This window comes from Xenopus tropicalis, chromosome 5 (genome assembly GCF_000004195.4).
Source record: "Xenopus tropicalis strain Nigerian chromosome 5, UCB_Xtro_10.0, whole genome shotgun sequence".
Taxonomy (NCBI): Eukaryota; Metazoa; Chordata; class Amphibia; order Anura; family Pipidae; genus Xenopus; species Xenopus tropicalis.
The window spans coordinates 96,401,593-96,417,314 of record NC_030681.2 but is presented as its reverse complement, the minus strand read 5'-3'; the positions used below and the strand labels follow the sequence as shown (position 1 = coordinate 96,417,314).

Here is a 15,722-nt window from a genome sequence, read left to right as displayed (position 1 = left end):
CAAGGATATCACATACATATGATAGAATGGTAGCACTCCTGGGGCGTCTTTTTAAAGAAAGCTCTAGGCAAGAACCAAAAGTTTGATTGTTTGGCATGATGTTATAAAAATAATTTATCTTTAAAGAATCCCCAGGATAGTACTACCATTCTATTATATGTAACGATAAACTTGCATATAATCAAACATTTTTAAAATAATACCATTTAATTTTTTACACAAGCTTTAACAGTATTCCAAATTAGCTGTTTAGATCTAGAATTCCTGCAACTGAGCAGGATAGGGTTTCTGTAACTTGCCAGAAAGGAAATCAATATACAAATGTCAAACTCCAACATTATGTTTTATGAATTTTATTGCTTTTCCCCATATCTTGTTTTCCTGCATTGTTATACAAATGTTATATTGTTTTTTTTACAGATGAACAAACTTTTTCATTCAGTACAGTTTCTCTGTGAAATTCACAGTTTTGCTTGCGGGGACTTATTTTCACGAGTCTGGCCTGTTGTGCTGGAAAAAATGCCACATGCATCATTATTATCCTCACCTTCCCACTGACTTCAGTGTATTTCTGCAAAAATTTGTAGGTTTGCTACATTTTCCTGCAGTTTCATGGACTTTTACACAAAGCAATACATGACAAGTTCACTCACCACTATTGGATCTTTGTACTAAAATTCGAGTTATGGTTCAAAAAACACAAATGTTATTTGTTAAGGGGAAAACGCCAAAAACTTGAATGTAGAAATTCAGCAGCTAAAAGCTTGCATTTTATTCGAGTTTTTTATTCGAACGAGTTTACCATATTACTTAATAAGCAAGCATTTGAGTCTTTTTTAAAATGCGAGTTTATTCGAATTCGAAAAAATTCTCAAATTGACAAACTCAAAAATTGATAAATAAGCCCATAAACATTATTTTCAAGGAGTTGGATATCTTGGATTGTGGTTTTCTGGAAATAGAAAAGTGAGGTTGGTTTGCACAACGTGTGGCTATTCTGAAAGAACATTTCAGCAGGCTGTGCATCTGATGTATTACTGATCTGAAAAAAACATCTAATTTTCTTTTCCATATTCCAAGTTTATTTGCTTTAACACAGTTTCCCTGATTTTAAACTTTTAGGAACTTACATCATTTTTTTCTGATCATCTAAAAAACATTAAATTGTGGTTCATATAATCACCAGGAAATGGATTCCTGTCATGCAAGCATAAAGATGCAAATAATTCCAGCAATAAAGTAAAAACATTTTTTTTCTTCAAAACTGCAGTATTTAATGCAATTATTCCGCATACTTTTCAGGCACTATAAAATCAATAATAAAACAGATGCAGCTAAAATATATCTACATTAGGTTATATTATTTTTGTATTAAGAACTTTATTTCTTTATATTTTTTAAATTATATTTCTCACATTGAAGTGTAATTTGAATAAGACATGGGGGCTGATTCATCAAAGTACGAGTTCGAATCCCGAAATGGGTAAAATTCGTATTAGATACAATAATTTCTGATGATCGCAAATGTCACGAAAATGTTTCCGGAAAAATCGTATTAGTCACGTCACAATAATATCGTATTGGCTATGCGAAAATTTTCGTAACCGAACAATCATAAAAGCAGAAAAAACCTTTCTGACTTTGATCCTTCTGTGCATGATTTTGGAAGCCTCCCATAGGACTCAATGGCACTGTGCAGCTCCTACCTGGCCCAAGGAAAGTCACGATACTGAAGCTTGAATGAATCCGAAACTTTCATACTCGTTGCGTCAATACAATTTTGTTGCATAATTTTTGACCCACAGTATGAAAAAGTAGCAAAAAGTAACAAAAAAACTGCGAAAATATGCAAGGTATGAAAACTTAGAAAAAAAACCGATTTTTTTGTATTCATAGGCAATTGTATAAATAGGCCCCAAGGACTATAAGAAAGGACAGTTGCTTCCAATTAGCTCTCTATTATACAAAACCAGATATATTCTTTTTTTAAAAATAACAAAACACATAAACATTAAAATATAATAATAATTAATTGTAGATTCCAATTATTTGCTTTTTATAAAATCATTTTCTATCATCTATGCCAGTTTTGAGCCATTGTGTTAATACAGGTATGGGAGCTGTTATCCAGAATGCTCGGGACCTGGGGTTTTCCGGTTAAGGGATCTTTCCGTAATTTGGATCTCCATACCTAAAGTCTGCCAAAAATCACTTAAATATTGAATAAACTCAATAGGATTGTTTTGCCTCCAATAAGGATTAATTATATCTTGGTTGGGATCAAGTACAAGGTACTGTTTTATTATTACAGAGAAAAAGGAAATCATTTTATAAAATTAAAATAGCTTATAATGGAGTCTATGGGAGATGGCCTTTCTGTAATTCAGAACTTTCTGGATAACGGGTTTCCGGATAAGGGATCCCATACCTGTAGTCCCTTACCTTACTTTAAAATCTGAGACATGCAAAGATCTTCTGGCTGAGAATTACTATGTATACGTTTGGATTGTAGCTATAGGGTTAAAATACATTTCTGTTATAGACTGTATAAGATGTCAAAATAAAAATGCATCCTATTTAGAAATATAATTTTTATCACTGGAAATAAAGACAGTATGGGAGGCTAGCTTAGGTTATTGTATACACAGTATTCAATAACGTATTCCTTCTCTGCAAATGGAAATACAGCATTACTAGCCAGCTTTGAGCCACAGGAATTGTTATCTGAAGCCAGCTGCTTGCTTTCTCCAGGGAAGACTATTTGTGAGTTTAGTAGACCTATAAATGGAAAGTTGAGTTAACAAGAAGTTATCTGTAGGGCAGACTGGGAGTGTATTGCTGGAGCTAGAAAGAACTGTGATTCCCAGCTAGTCAGAAGATGGTATTATTTTACCAAGGATCTGTCTCTGGTATATGGATTTAGAAAGACATAAAACAGAAATCCCCTTAAACAAGACTTAAAGAAAGAAGATTATGGTAAGATAGACATCATTTTACATGACATTATTATTTAGATACAAGTATAGAGTCACACTGAACAGCTGTTTTGCTTCATAAAATAAGTTTCTGTTTTGTGTCAGTGACCTTGGCTTTCTACACTTACAAACGAAGTGAGTTTGAGCAGTGTGACTAAACCTGCATATTTGTACTGGCATATTGTAGATTGTATGCGAGAGTCATGCGATTAAACTATGTATATTAGATGCTACTTACTTACTGGCATTGCTGTCAATATACTCCTATGATGGAATTGATGGATTAGACTTGTGTTTGGCATTTTACTGCTTTTATAAAGTAAAGAAAAAATGTAAATAAAATGGGATTAAATTGACATCAGTTATAAGGCAAAGTGGAAACCCAAATAAAGCATTTTTAAAATGACAGGAAGTTTTCTTGCCTTCATACTTGATAAGATGACATTACAGGCTTTATATATTTGACACTGTTATTCTATAAAGGTATACTGGTATTTTTAAAGATCACTGGGAATGTAAATAAACTTTCAATATGTAAGGGATTGTTTATCTTTAAGTTAACTTTTGGTATTTTATAGAAGGTCCTATTCTTAGATACTTTTTTTCCCCTTTTTTAATTATTTGTCTTCTTCTTCTACCTCTTTCCTCCTTTAAATGAGGGTCACAGACCTCTGAAGCCAAAAACCTATTGCTTTGTAAAGCTACAATTTTATTGTTATTGTTACTTATTATTATTGAGGCCCTCTCCTTTTGATATTCCAGTCCCGCATTTAAACCACGTCCTAGTTGCTAGGGTAAACTGGACCCTAGCAACCAGTTCACTGCTGAAATTCCTCTCTGGAGAGTTGCTAAACAAAAGCTAATTAATTAAAAAACCACAAAAAAATAATAAACGAAAACCAATTGTGTATAGTCTTAGAATACGCTTGCTAGATCATGCTAAAACTTCATTTAAAGGTAAACTTATAACACAATACTGGAAAAGTACAGTCCCCCCAGACATCTACAACTGGGAAAAATTAATGGCAGAGACATGTAAGTTGGAACAATTAATATACCTCAAAAGAGGTAGCCCAAACAAATTCCATAAAATCTGGGACCAATGGCTGAATAAACACCCCCTCCCTACTATAGTTAATGACCAATAAAATATATACAGTTACAGGGTTTAACCCATATATAAGAAATTATATCCAGAATGTGTATTACAGCTACTTACTGGGTAGAAAACTTTTATTGATAATGTTAACAGGCTATGCATTCCATGTTTGACAGTTGTATATCTCAACTACTGTAATGTTCAATGTATACTCAATAAAAACTACCTGAATTAAAAAAAAAAAAAAGGTAAACCGCCCTTTTAAGTAAAATGTTTACCACAAATGTAAGACATAAACTGATAAACACCAACATGATTTCAGCTTGTTTGGGAGGACTGCTACTTAAAATTCTAGGCCCAAATCATTGCTTTTCCCTGTGGAAGTGCCCAGCAGCCTCATTTCCCAGGCATTCCTTAGGGAGACGGGACCGGAATTTCAGTTTCTTCTACAGAAAATATGATATTTATCTGTTTTACTTTTTTTGCTAATTCTTTTTCTCGCTTCTTATGAAATATAACTAAATTTATGACTGAATGTTGCAACATCAGTGAGTATTTATGTTTGGACCTTAGACCTTAAAACCTGACTTATAATGTCTGGACACAGTGATATAAAGTGACTTGAGCAAGGTCATAACATTGGCATCGGACCAAGTTTTGTCAAGTCACACATCAGTATCAGTCGCTGGAGGCAATCTTCTACTTAATATACATCTTGGGAATGTTTTAACTGTATCAGTTACTTTGCTTTTCTGTTTATAAAAAAGGTTCATTTATATTTTCATTTGATATTGAATAATTTCCATGGTACACATCAAAGGTCTGGACACTACAAAAGTTTTTAAATTACCCCTAAATTTGGATACTTGGTATCATCAGTGTTTGTTGCTTCATATCAATGCATATATAAAATATTTATTACCTTAAAGGAGCTAGTGCAGTTGAAGCCGGGACCAGACTGGCCTCCTCTGCGCATGTTCTGCCAGGGAGATTTTAAAAATTGCCCTCAAGTGGCCCAAGATGGTGGCTGACAACCCAGATGTTTTAATCCATATTTTCTAAACGTATACGGCAGTATTGTGTACTGTGATTTTGTATGAGAAGTGGGAGGGAGGCCTTTGGGGGGACCTTAAGCTGGCCATACACGGGCAGATCCGCTCGCTTGGCGATGTCGCCAAGCGAGCTGATCTTCACCCGATATCCCCACCCACAGGTGGGCGATATCGGAGAGGGATGTAGGAGAATTCGATCATTTGGCCTTGGGACCAAACAATCGAATTCTACACGGCCAATTTCAGGCCAGATATCAGTCGGCCAGGCCCCTCGGTTCTGCCCCTACACGGGCCGATAAGCTGCCGAATCAGTCCAAGGGTCCGATATCGGCAGCTATAATCGGCCGTGTATGGGGACCTTAAGTTGTTTCAATTGGTTTGATTTTTTAATTAAAGTGAAAATATACCTAATTCAGTCAGGTTATTATGCAGAAAATGTAACTAAACACTATCTGAACAATCTAAAATAAATATACACTTAACAAAGACATACAATACCTGATTCCAAAGACTTAAATGAAACCATGATAGTCTGTGCTGCAGGGACCAGTTTCCTGCCCCCTGTAGGCTCCCAGTGTAATGCAACCGCTTTTCTCACCTTCATTGTGATGTTATGGATTCCCGGACTTGAAGAGAATCTCTGCAAAGCAGAGGTCCCAAAATCCCACAATTGAAAAACAAGGTGAGGGAAGGGGGGTTGCATTACACTGTGAGTCTAAGAGCAGATGGGAAATGGTTCTTGCAAGTAACATGACTTTACCTTTCAACCTTTCTGAAAGTTTAGTGTTTATGTACCTTTTCTACATAAGCCCAGCTGAATGAGCTTATTTAAAAAAAAAAATTATATATATATATTTTTCCCTTACTACCATGTTAGTAGGTATTAGAAAGATGTTGCATATTCTCCTTTTGCCTATTCCTACACCAGCTCATTTTGTTTCACGCTCAGTGGATTATATAGCTCTCAGCTGCATTTGTTCTTGTGCATTACTTATTGATCAGTGGAATCATTGTATTGATTTCAGTCATGTGCAATTTCAGCCCATTTTTTCTCTGTCCATCTCTCTTAGAAATCATGCTGTGTCACTCGGAACTGAAGTGGCGATGTAACTACATTTACTTAGCTATGTCTGTAATTAGCTACAAATCCTCCAGGGTCAGATTACCAGACCGCAAACTGATACCCATTTAAAAAAACTCAGAACTGGAGGAATGAGTATTATTCTGTGTATTGTGTATAGAGAAAATAACTGTGCTAAAAGGATCTATGATTTATTATCCATGCAACATGTATTGAAAAATGATTTGGAAGTCATTTCTAAATCATTACAGTTTGCATTTTTTTTTAATATGAAACATGATTTGGAAAACAAAGCACTAGACTAAATAGCAAAATGCACCCTTATGTACAACATACATTTTTAAATATAAATACAATTATTGTCAATGTTTTATTAAATATTTGTATGATTTTAAAATAACGAAACAGGTTAAGTTGTTACATTTCTTTTATGAAAATGTATAGTTGCTATTCAACCAGCAATTAATTTGCAGAAAGCTGAGAGAAAATGACTACTGTCTAGAGCTTTCATTAGAGCTAAGCAAAATACTCATGGTACTTTATGCAATTAACCTGCAAAAACACATAGGTTAGAAGTGTTTTTAATTTAAATAAAAAAAACTTAAGGGTAAAAACAAATATAGGTTAAAATTCTGTATTTTATATACTGAACTCATTGCATCAGCCTACAGGTCCAGCATCTCTATAATTGTAAGGATCCAATGCCCTCATAGTTGTCAGAGGAGCCCCCATCTTGGATTTTGTTAGAAGTGTCAGTGACACTGCACATGCTCAGTGTGCTCTGAGCAGCTGTTGAGAAGCTAAGCTTAGGGGTAGTAACAAATCATCAAGCAAAAATTAGGTTCACATGTGATATATGCTAATGCTACAGTTGCAAAATAAACCGAATTCTGTACTAATAATCTGCATTATTTATTAATCAGCCTTATATTGTAACATTTATATTCTGTATATACAGAATAATGTAAGTTGGCCCCTAAGCTCATTAACTGACAGCAGCACAGAGCATGTGCAGTGAATGAGCAGAAAAGAAGATGGGGAGCTACTGGGGCATCTTTGGAGGCACAGATCCTCCCTGCTAAAGGCTTTGGTTGTCTTGGGCTCTTGGGCAATGAGCAGCATTTCTAGCCTACTTCTTAGTTAAACTTTAGTTCTATTTTAAATTACAGACATATGTAATAAGTTCTTACTGGCATTGGTACACGTGTCACTTTGTATTCCTGAAAAGTGGAAATAGCAATTGTAAACAAAAACAGACAAAAGTAAAGTGCATCTTGCAAACGTCATTCTAACTCACGACACCCTATACAGGGGCTCTGTAATTATACATTGTTGCATATATAGCATTCAATTTACAGTGGTTTTGTCACTGTGTTTGTAGTTTCATAACTGTTGCTTTTGCCTTTTTGTAATGGAATCTCTGGCTGGGGTACAATCAAGTTCTACCAGAATTTTGACTTGGATTTAAATTATAATTAAATAAAATACAAAGAGTAACTACATGAAATTAGGCTTATCTTTAGTAGTTAAACCACGTGCCTCCCCTGCATTTACTGTAGCTTCTGGAAGCAGAAATCCTTGTCTGACACCCTACACCTTTTCATTTGAGTTGTTAACCAAAGCCCTTGATCCTCTCATCATGCTAAGTGCTTTTATGTGGGTCTTAGAACTTAACCATGTGATGTTGCAGTGATTTTAGTAAATTTTTCCCATTGTGCCATTATAAAAGCAAATTTGCTAATACAGTACTTTTCCGTTCCAATATGAAACTGCACACATTTATATTAAAAATAACTCTTCAGTTTTCATTAGTATTCTAGCTAAAGTAATAATTCTCAGCTGAATTCAAAAGTCCTGTGAAACTCTACTGGTGTATGCCAGGGGTGGCTAAATTAGTGTTATATTGGTATGTTCAAGGTTACATACTCCATCTGCTTCTTTGTATGGGTGGTGTCGGTACAACAAAGACCAGCATGCCATACAGTTTTAAGTTATACAGTTATAAATATGACAAGTTAGAGGACAGGGCATATTTTTGTATACTGCATCAAAAGCTTTGAAGGTACGGAAATTTGCACATTCCACTCCATTTTTTTATTGAAATTACACTGGTAGGTATTGCTAACAGGGTTTGCTGTTCCATTAGTTATGACATATATTGCTCTGAAAAAATATGATTATGTAAAGAGAAATAACATGCAAGTAAACGTTATTTGAAATGACATATTTTAACACTGACAGCACTGATAACCATTTTAGCAAAGCTTTAATTATGCAGTTCAATGCCATTTTTAAGTGTTTCTTTGCTGGGAAGAAAAAACAGGAAAGCAGAGGATACATAAAGGGCATGTTAAATCGCTGTGCTAAAATAAGCTGTCATTGAAAACTTATGTTCTATCAGTTGACAATGGCATTCATCTTTTTACTTTAAACTCCTTTCTGTCTCCGATGTTTCTTCGTGTGTTGCAAATCCTTCTAGCAGAAAAATAGCTCAAGCAAGGATGAAAATGCTAATATATTTTGGAACTTTTAAACCAAATCATTTCAAACATTTATTACATTGCTAGTTTCTAGACATGTACGATATTAATAGTTTAGTATTTTTTAAAATGCAGATAGATGGAATGTACAATACCTATAAATACAGACCAATAGAGAAGGGGTAAGGGGCCTGCTAATTACAGTGCAGGAGGAGAGAGGAAATGAGAAACACGCATCAGGCCACAGTGGGTGTCTGGGAAAAGATTGTATGCAGAATTTAGTAGAAACGTTTCCTTAGTGACTGAAGTTTATAATTCCTCGTAACTAGAAGAATCATCATAGAGAGGCAGTGGGCATCCATAGTTATAAAGCTGAAAACTGAGTATAGAGGAAGTATGAATGTGAGCATATCGTGAGCATACTCATAAACAAACAGAAATCTGTATTTTTAATTTAGCACTTTGGGTGCATTTCTGTTAAAGGAGAAGGAAAGGTAAAAACTAAGTAAGCTTTATCAGAAAGGTCTAAGTAAATACAGCCATAAGCACTCACAGAAACACTGCACTGAGTCCTCTGTCAAAAGATTTGTTGTCTTTGTTTTCCTGTGCCAGAGACACACAGCTCTCTCCTCTCTCCCCTCTCCTGCTCCCCCCCACCCTCAAGAATGCTAAGAACTCACCCCCCCTTAGGAATATGGATCTGAACCAATCAGCAGAAAGCTTCCTCATAGTCTAACTAACTGAGCATGTACACTTGGTCTGGGTCTTGGTGCATGAATGAGGCATTATGGGAACTTTTTTTTACACAGCTCAGCATCTTTTTTTCCTATGAGGCTTCTGATCATCTGAACAGGAGAAATGTGGGGGGACTTAAGGGCACTATTGAGAGAACTGAAGGTATGCCTGCAGCTTGAGATTAACTCTTTATTAGCCTTTCCTTCTCCTTTAAAATGACAAATACAATTCAATAAACCAAAATTCAAGAATTGTGTACCATTACACAATTATTATTATTATTATTATAGCTTATGGCACAACCACAAACACAATTTTGCTTAGTTGTCTCTACTAAGGCCCCTCTGGGAATTTGTAAAACTTTCAGAAACACATCTTTAACAAGCTCCTCACTGTACATAACATGCACCTCACTGTACATAACATACCAACAACTGTTCATTATCTATATTTCATGATGCTTTCAGGGTGTTTTCCCCAAAGAATAAACAAGGTGATATGGGATATGTGAGTTGTTTAAGATCAAACAAAAAGCTCACACAGATCATGAAATGTTCATTCTCATGCTACTATTGTCTGCCATTGCTGCCTTAAGCCATTTGCTTGTTTCCCAAGACATGATATGACACAAATGGCTCCCGGGATGTATTTTTACTTTATAATAAAGCCAGTTCTAGGGAAAAAAGAGCATATAAATGGAAAATGAGGCTGACTTATTTACAATTCTTGTCATTACTGACAATGCATAAGGGATTTTAGAAACTGAATGAACTGAATATATTTTAATCTTTTATATATATTTTGAGAACATAATATATTTAAAACTGATCAGCAGAATAATGGGAAGGTAGGAAGATAGCAGCTCCCAGTGAATATGAAAATAGCACTCAATAGTAAGAAATGCAAGTCCGACTTGGGACTCCTCCAGTTACATGGGAGTAGAAGAAACAAAAGGTTATCTGAAAGCAATTCTAATGTGTAGGGCTGGCTCTTTCTGAAAGCTCAGACTCAGGCACAATGCACTGAGATGGCAAAAGTGCAAAGTACATTTCTGAAAATCCATAAATACTGTATATGAAATATATATAGTGCACATATAATATTTGAATGTAGGTAACACAATTCATTGTTTCTAAAGTCAATGGCACACACACAACACATTTCATGCTGAACACACACGCTTAGTGGGAGCCAAAATATGATGACAAAATATGATTGTTGGTTGTCCCTGTTCTAAATAATAGAGAATTCTCTAAATGCAACATAATTCTGAATACTTAGAATATGCCCTTATACTTCACAAATGCAAATAGGGGTTTTAATAAAAAAAATACTAAAACGTTTGGCTTTTGTTAGATTTGCAAACAATACAAGGACTCTTTTCTGTTAACTACTTCTGACACAATATCTCAAATAGAGAAAGGCACAAATAAATAGCTGTGTGCATTTGCATTCATAACACCACCATAATTAAATAACCCTGCTACTTTCCAGAACATTTTCAGGTTAGAAGACAAAAAAAAAAAAAAATCTGTTTAATTTAATGAACATGTCTCCAGTGCTCCTGTGGAAGGAGATTCAGCGAATAAAAGTTTATAAAACAAAATCCTAGTTATCTTAAGGTCAGCAACTCAAGACAAAAAAAATGCCTCTTTAAGAATACTTCAGTGACTCTCTGACTTATCCATTAATGAGTACACCCTTGTTTACAGAAAGATAAAAGCTTCTGTCCATGAAATAATCAATACTGTGTTTTTGTCATTCTAGTTGACAAAGCTAATTAATTCAAAGTCAGAATCCTGTTACAAGGAACCGGCTGTGTAGCAATCATTATATGAGAATTGTTTGTAACTGCCGAGTTTTACTGAGGAAGCAGGCTAGTACCTGAGATATATTCTGCAGAATAACACATTGGGTGAACAAGTGAAATGAACAGTGCTTTAAGTTATACAATTTATTTGGTTACCTGTTCTTGATTAGCTTCTTGATTTATATTTGTGTAAACACACACAAATGAAGGTTGCGGTGATGTTATTAACAAAGGGACTGGAAACATGACCATAATGGAGAGATGACTAGAACTTGATGGAAAAAAAAAGGACCAGTAAAACAAGTCATAACCTTTGGACTTTTTCACCTTTCTCATAGTTTTCTAGATAAGGGATCTTTGCTCAATTATTTTATTAAAATGGAGTCTATGAAAAATGGCCTTATAAATCAGAGCATTCTGAATAATGGATCTATAGTATACATGTATAGTAATGTGGTTTGGGAGTCCTCTCAATCCCCTCTCTGAGATCCACCTTTTCTTCTTAAATCTTTGCCTTCTTGTTTGGTTGCAAAATGTCATTTCAAACCCACTGCATTTAGCTACCTGTTTCCCATGTCACCACCCAACAATAAACTTGGAAATCTCAATCCTTACGGTTCTCATAATTCTATGCTCTCTCCTTATCCTCTTATGGGTTTCTCCTTAATTGGTAGTTTTCTCCACCCTTTATTTTCCCTTCCTCCTTTACCCTTTCTATCCCACCATTTTGTATTATTCTCCATCTATATGTGTGATGACTAGGGTCCACAGCACACAGAAGGTTAATAAGTTATAAAGTCCAATGTCCATGCAGTTGTCAGGACAGGAAGTATATAGGCAGGACAGACCAAAACCAGGGTAAAATAATATAGTCACATACAGTAGGGGCTGATTCACTAAAGGTTGTTAACGCTTAATGCATAGTCTTATGCCTTAAAAAGTGTTTGATAATTAAGTACAGATTCATCAAAGTCATTTCGCATGCGGTACTACTCATATCGCATGCGCAAAAATCCTGATTATCGCGAAGAGTTATTTCCATCACATTGAGGTAATTATCAAATAGAAATAATACTAACTCATAATTCACAAACATATTTGAAGTGTTAAAAGTATAAAATGCGGCGATAATTACTGTGAAACTTAACGCCTCCCAGGAGTAGGCATTACTATACAAAATTGCAGCTGGTGATTATCTGTGGTGACAAGATGGAGTTCGGATTTTTTCAAGTATGCGTTCACCCTAGAGTGATGCATCCTCCAGTTTTCAGGGAAATGGTAATTTTCAGAACAGTAGTTTTCAGAAAGTAACGGTTACGTGCGTAATAGCGTGCGCTAATATTGTGTGCTATGAAATAACAGATAAATATATTGCATGGTTTAAAAAACGCTTAAAAATATGTCATCACCAGATAAATAACGACAATAACATTGCTTTTTAATTCAGACTAGTGTCCTTTTAGTGAATCGATCGTTAATTCTCAAAATATAAGAAGTGATAATATTTTTAACGCATGCTATAAATATCACTCGTTTTTTCGGCCTTCAATGAATCGCCCCATAGTCACAAATAGCAGGAAGGCCTACCAGAAGCTTTAACTAAGTACTAGCAATGAACTATTGGTGTCACTTTGCCTTCAAAAGTAATTCTTGTACCATCTGACAATGTGGACTGCCGTCACTAACCTCGAGGTCTCTGGTGTCCAGGACCCCAAAGGCTGACTGGGGGGACAGCCATGAGATCTTTAGAAGCCACAGTTAGACAGGCAGGCTAGCAGTGTTGGTGACAATATACAAGAGATTTTAAAACCTTACTTGTGTCTCTAACTTGCCTTCACCATCTGTTTTTGCCTCTTACCTGATTATCTATTCATAACTTCCTTTCCAAAGTCTACTCCTTCCTTAATCATTTCCCTTCTTACCGTAATTGTTTTCTACCTCCTAATCACTTTGTTTCTGAGGTTTGTGACAAATGCACCGATTGTTTCATAGAATTTAGTGATTAACAAAGGAAGCGTATGATAAATCTGTTGGGACCTCTTATTGCGCTTTGGCTAATGAAATCCTGGTGCATCAACAAGATAATTATCAAAAAGGAAAAACATTCCTGATTAATAAAGCTATCCTGATTAGCCCAAAGGCATAACTTTTCTCACTAACTGCATACAACATTCACTCATATCTATATATGTTACAAAATCATACAGGTTTACTTCCTTTTTGTACTTTATCTATGCATTTTCAGTATGCACTGCACTGTGTAACTATTTTATTAGTTTATATGCAATGTACGAAATGAAATAAACAGGGCATATTAGACATTATATCAGACATTTAACCATAAAAACTACAAAGGACAACAAATTAGTTGCCCCCCTCAATTTCTCCTTACCTTGCATTTAAACATATGGACATTTTCACCAAATGTTACTCTAATTGACATTCAGTCTATGCCATTCTGTCTCTGTTTTGGCCCACTCACCATAGCAAACTGTACAATTTAGAATTGTTAAATGATAAAATTCTCAAGATAAATCTCCCATACTATTCAGATTGCATTACTGTGGCGAGTTTGATTCAACAAACCTGTTGTAGCGAAGATTTATCACAGGCCACTAATCACCCCGTGGGCAATAAGCGCCCATATTGTTCACCGGCTCACACCTCTGACTTTGGTAACAGCGCCGGAATAGTGTCAATTTATGTAGCATAGTACGTACTATTCATCTTAGAGTGATGATAGGGTCATTATCGGTTACTTATGGTATAAGTAACTTATAAGTAACTTGGGTACTTATGATAGGTGATATCCCTGCAGTGAGCAATCCTTTGTTTTTTTGGTGTGGTGGCAATGTTAATATGGGTATGGTCTTAAAAGTTCTTGTGATAACATTGGTGTAATTTGAAGTTGGTGTGGTATAAAAGAGGGAGTGGTCAACCCTGGCTTCCATTATCGGCCTTCCAAGAAAAATTGTGGCCCTCTGTAACACTGAAGTTAGATAGCACTGACCTAGATCAAAGGGATCATGGAGTTCTAGATGGTGGAAAAGGCAGCGGAGAATTATGCTTGTCATGTAAACTATTTTGTTGCTTGTTATGACTGTTACACGAGCTGGATGGCATAAGATATTCATTGTTTGAGTGTGTGAGAATATAGTGCATGGCTGGTATGCACGCAATCGGTGTAACTATAGCAAAGTGTAGCTGAGGTATTTAGCTATGCACAATACAGCATAAAGTGGTGTGGGGAATGTTTTTACATAATTCACATATTCTAAATGTTTGCACCTGAATGTTAGAAGGATCATAATAAAGTATAAAATATACTGAATTTAAAAAGTATTTACCCCCTTGGATAGTTTTATATTTTATTGTCATAAAACATGAAATCACTTTGAATTTAGTTTTTTTTACACTGATCAACAGGGACACTCTCATGTTAAAGTAAAACACATCACTGCAAAGTGATATAAATGAATTACAATGAAAATCAAAAACACAAAATAACTGATTGCAGTATATACCGCTTTCCAGTCAGCATTTAGTAGCTGCACTTCTGGCAGCAACTCCAGCCTTTAATTTGTGCCGATAGGCCTTAGCCGGCTCATCTGGGCACTGCCATTTCTCTCTATTGATCTTTGTAAACCTGCTTAGGCTCTGTCAGGTTGCTCAGGAATTTTGATTAACATTTTTTTGCTAGACCTGTATTCTTGGTAGTTGTTTTAAGGCCAGTCCTGTATAATTTTGGCTTATTCTTGGGGTCATTGACAAATCTTCTCCCAATGCACCAGGTTTCCCTCCAGGATTTCATTATATTTTGCTGCAAACTTTCAACCCTCCTTCTTACAAGCAGGGCCACTATAAGAAAAATTGGGGCCATGTAAAATTTATTTATATTCCCCCCTCATAAACACAAGACCGCAGTACTAAAATTTTGATGATGCCCCTTGTGTGTGCAATATAAACAGTTGATGTTGTAATAAGCAGGTCATATACTGTATATAATTGGGAGCCAGTGAAGTTCGCCCTAAGATTAAATCCTTCACTCCTTCCTGATCTGCCCTGTCATTGCTTGATATGGAAGTTACTGTACATACATTTTTGCCTAAGTTATATAAGCTATGTAAATTTAGGGGCTAAAAAAATTAGTCAGTGTTAGCAAAATGTGCTAATTAGTCTTATATTAGGGGTTAGAGGGGTTAATATGTAAGGTGGATACGTTTTTTGAAAGTAATCTAACTAAAGGAAAGTAGCTTTCCTTTCACCATTTTATCATAAATCTGCAACTGGTAAAGCCCAGGATGGGAGTCAAAATAGACCCTGGCATTCCAAGTACATAGAGGTGCAAAAAACCCCCACCAGGCCAATAAATAGTGACTCTCTATAGCATCTTACAGCAGCCCCTCTGGCTTTTGCTAGAATCCACAGATGCCTGTGGTGAAGTGTTAAAGTAACAGTTGCATGCATGTAAGGGGGTGGAAAAGAGTGTT

The 15,722-nt window shown here is 35.5% G+C and overlaps 1 protein-coding gene across 2 annotated transcripts in view; it reads left to right on the top strand.

The window, feature by feature from the left end:
- Positions 1-2,825: 2,825 nt before the first annotated feature.
- mlip (muscular LMNA-interacting protein) overlaps positions 2,826-15,722 on the top strand; it is a 112,116-nt gene continuing 99,219 nt past the window's right edge. For both annotated transcript variants that reach the window (XM_018094431.2, XM_018094430.2), the window contains exon 1: positions 2,826-2,976. In XM_018094431.2, the coding sequence (XP_017949920.2) occupies positions 2,974-2,976 (3 nt within the window). In that variant the 5' untranslated portion in view covers positions 2,826-2,973. The remainder of the gene's footprint in view (positions 2,977-15,722) is intronic.